At 53.0% G+C, this 3,629-nt stretch overlaps 1 protein-coding gene across 1 annotated transcript; it reads right to left on the bottom strand.

The window, feature by feature from the left end:
- Window positions 1-292: 292 nt before the first annotated feature.
- On the bottom strand, window positions 293-2,771 carry LOC109150267. The gene is made up of 3 exons (XM_019298177.1): window positions 2,131-2,771; window positions 1,223-2,047; window positions 293-974 (listed from the first exon to the last, which is right to left on the bottom strand). The coding sequence occupies exons 1-3, from the start codon at window positions 2,769-2,771 to the stop codon at window positions 293-295; spliced, it is 2,148 nt and encodes a 715-aa protein (XP_019153722.1).
- Between the last annotated feature and the right edge of the window lie 858 nt (window positions 2,772-3,629).

Raw genomic sequence — 3,629 nt, 5'->3', positions numbered from 1 at the left:
AAAGGCCGGAAGTTTAAGCGACATTGTGGTCGTTTGGGCAACAAAGGCCGGAAGTTTAAGCGACATTGTGGTCGTTTGGGCAATAAAGGCCGGAAGTTTAAGCCGGTTCCGGTTGCAGCATGTTGGCGAGATTCTTGTTTGTTGGTAGAAGGACGATTTTCATTGCAGACATCTAAGTAATGACGTTACAACATTCGAGCCAACTCATGTGGTCTCGGGAAGAAAAGTACAATACAACAGGTTCAAACGGGAAATGAAAGAAACAGGAAATTACAGCTCCACCTATGACATTCTATTGACGGAACATCACCAAATTCTCTGAGTTCCACGTCCGGTCGACCGGTCTACCGGTTGTCGTTTCGAGCTTGTAGGTACCCGGGCGTATTACTGCTGACACCACATACGGTCCTTCCCAGTTCTGCGCCAATTTCCCTCCTTCTTGAGGTTGGCTGGCTTCGCGTCTTCTCAGTACGTAGTCTCCGACTTGGAAGTAGCGCGGACGTACCCGGACGTCTCGAGTGGCTTTGATCCTTTTTTGGTAGTCGGCGATTCTCTGGGCCGCTAGGTCTCTTCTTTCTTCGATACAGTCTAGATCTAAGGATCGGGCTGCATCGTTTTCTCCTTCGACGTATCCACTCTCCCTCGGGCTCGCAATCCATGCTTCAACAGGTAGGCGTGCTTCGGCCCCATAGACTAAAGCGAAGGGCGTTTCGCCGGTCGCCTCTCTCGGGGTGGTGCGGTATGTCCACAGGACAAACGGGAGCTCATCTGCCCATGACCGGCCGGCTGAGTGCAGTTTTTTCTTTAGACCCTCTAAGATCGTCCGATTAGCATTTTCCACTTGGCCGTTCCCCTGGGGGTATGCTACGGACGACCGGATGGATTTTGTGCCGATCGTTGGTAGGAAGTTTTTGAAGTGTTGGCCCTCGAACTGTCTTCCATTATCTGTAACAATCTGCACCGGCACCCCGAACCTTGAAACCACGTTTCGCCATATGAAACGGGCACACTGCTGTGACGTGATCGTCGCGAGGGGTTCCGCTTCCACCCACTTGGAAAAATAATCTATCGCAACTATTATGAATTTTCGTCGCCCCGACAGTTGGGGAAACGGTCCAACAATGTCTACCCCCCACCGCGCAAAGGGATGGCTGTGCTGACCGGGTGGTAGAAGGTAGCCGGTCGTCCAGGCATCCTTGCAAATATTTGACAGGTCTCACACTCTTTGGTGAGCTTCTCACAGTCGAGCTGTATCGACGGCCAGTAGTATCCAATCAACATTATCCGCCGAGCTAATGATCGCCCGCCCTGGTGTGATGAGCATATTCCTGCATGCAACTCGTCCATGACTAGTTTGGCTTCAAAGGCGGATAGACATCTCATAAGCGGGCCCCCGTACGACCGTCTGTACAGCCGACCTTCCTGTATCTGGAACCTTGATGCTCGGAGCTTGGCTTTTCGGGCTCTCGCCTCATCATTCGGGAGTCGACCGTCTTCCAAGTATCCCATTATATCGGTTATCCAATTTTCTTCGACCGGTTGAATCGGCAAGACTTGTCGGTGGTCGATGGAAGGGTACGGTACGACGAGGACCCGGGCTACTCGAGAGATATGCTCGGGTGCTTCCACACTCAACTTCGAGAGGATGTCAGCGTCAGCGTTGTCCATCCGGGGAACATGTTGAACTGCATACGTCCTGAAAGTGGTTAGACGTTCGATCGCTAGATCTCGGTAGCGTCCTAGTCGTTCGCCATTGACTTCAAAGTCTCCCAAAACTTGCCCGACTACCAGTGACGAGTCTGTTCGAGGCCTTACGCTTTCTGCTCCGAGGTCCCTTGCAAACTGCAATCCTGCGACGAAGGCCTCATATTCCGCCTCGTTGTTTGTGGGAGAGAACTGGTAGATCAGAGCGTAGTAGACCTTGAATCCTTCAGGGCTCGTGATGACAACACCTCCTCCGGAGCCTTTCCGACTGCTTGATCCGTCGGTGGCGACTTCCCACCATGAAACATCTTGAACCTGCTGTCTGCGGTTGGGGTTTCCCTGGCTGTACATTCGACGACGAAGTCTGCTAGCGCATGTCCCTTGATAGCCGGTCGAGGCTTGTACTCAATGGCAAACTGTGTTAACATCATGGCCCATTTTACAAGGCGGCCGGAGGAAGAAGCCGTGCGAAGGACGGCTCCGATCGGTTGGTCGGTTAGCACTCGGATGACTCTGCCCTGAAAATAGGGGGTGAGTTTCTTTGCAGTCGTGTAGAGGGCGAGTACCATCTTTTCGAGGCGGGAGTATCTGAGTTCCAGGCCTTGGAGGGCGTGGTTGACATAATATACCGGTCGTTGTACACCGTCGGAATCCGTGCGGCATAGCGCAGCGCTCACAGCTCGGTCAGAGGCAGCCAGGTAGAGGTCAAGGTCTTCGCCCGGTTCGGGCTTGGAAAGGACGATCGGAGATATTAAGTATTCCTTCAATTCCTTGAATGCCGCCTGGCACTCCTCATCCCACACAAATCCATTGACCTTTCTTAGTGTCTTGAAGAAGGGTAAAGCCTTTTCCGCTAGCTTGGATAGGAATCGACTGAGAGCGGCCAGTCTTCCGGTTAGTTGCTGGACTTCCCGGACTGTGGTGGGCGGTTGCATATCCAATATAGCTTTTACCTTAACCGGGTTGGGTTCGATTCCCTTCTTCGTCATCATGAATCCCAAAAACTTCCCGGTCTGGACGGCAAACGTGCATTTTGCCGGGTTTAAACGCAACCGGTAGGTGCGCATTACCTCGAAACATGCTCGAAGATCCGGCGTGGTCCGTCCGGTCTTTACTTTTGACGAGCATGTCGTCTACATACGCTTCCATCGTTCGACCGAGCTGTCCTTCGAATAAGGCGTTGATCATCCTCTGATACGTGGCCCCGGCATTCCGTAGTCCGAACGGCATGACTCTATAACAGAAGAGTCCGTCCGGAGTCACGAAGGACGTTTTGGCTTCATCTTCCTCGGCCATCAAAATCTGATGGTACCCTCTAAATGCGTCCATGAAGCTCATGAGGTCCGCCCCAGCCGTGCCATCGACCATTTGGTGTATGCTCGGTAAGGGGTATGGGTCCAACGGGCATGCCTTGTTCAGGTCTGTGTAGTCGATGCACCATCCGCATGTTGGTGGTTTGGGCATAAAACAACATTGGCGACCCAATCGGGATAAACGACCGGGCGGAGGTGGCCGATCTCGGTGAGGGTTTTGACTTCACTTCTGACAAACTCCCGGCGGTCATTGGAGAGATGCCTTGTCTTCTGTTTCACCGGTCATGCTGTCGGGCTGACAGCCAATCGGTGGCATATCACTGTCCGGTCCCACTCCTGGCATGTCTCCGGTCCCCATGCAAAGATGTCTGAGAACTCTCTTAGTACGAATAAGACAGCTTCCTTGATCGCCGGGGGGGAGCTGCCGTCCAATGCGGATCGTCCTTTCCGGGCGGTCAGCTTGTATGGGGACCTCTTCGACCTCATCCGACGGTTCCGGCTGTTCCTTCCGTTCAGCTTCCGCTTTCTTGGAGATTGAATTTACTTGGGAATTCCAGGCCTCCTTTTTGTCGATTGCCTTTTGGTAGCACTTCCGGGCTGATCGGACGTCTC

This window comes from Ipomoea nil, unplaced genomic scaffold (assembly GCF_001879475.1).
Source record: "Ipomoea nil cultivar Tokyo-kokei standard unplaced genomic scaffold, Asagao_1.1 scaffold2234, whole genome shotgun sequence".
Classification (NCBI taxonomy): Eukaryota; Viridiplantae; Streptophyta; class Magnoliopsida; order Solanales; family Convolvulaceae; genus Ipomoea; species Ipomoea nil.
The sequence above is the reverse complement of the archived record's forward strand: the minus strand, read 5'-3'. Positions and strand labels throughout refer to the sequence as shown.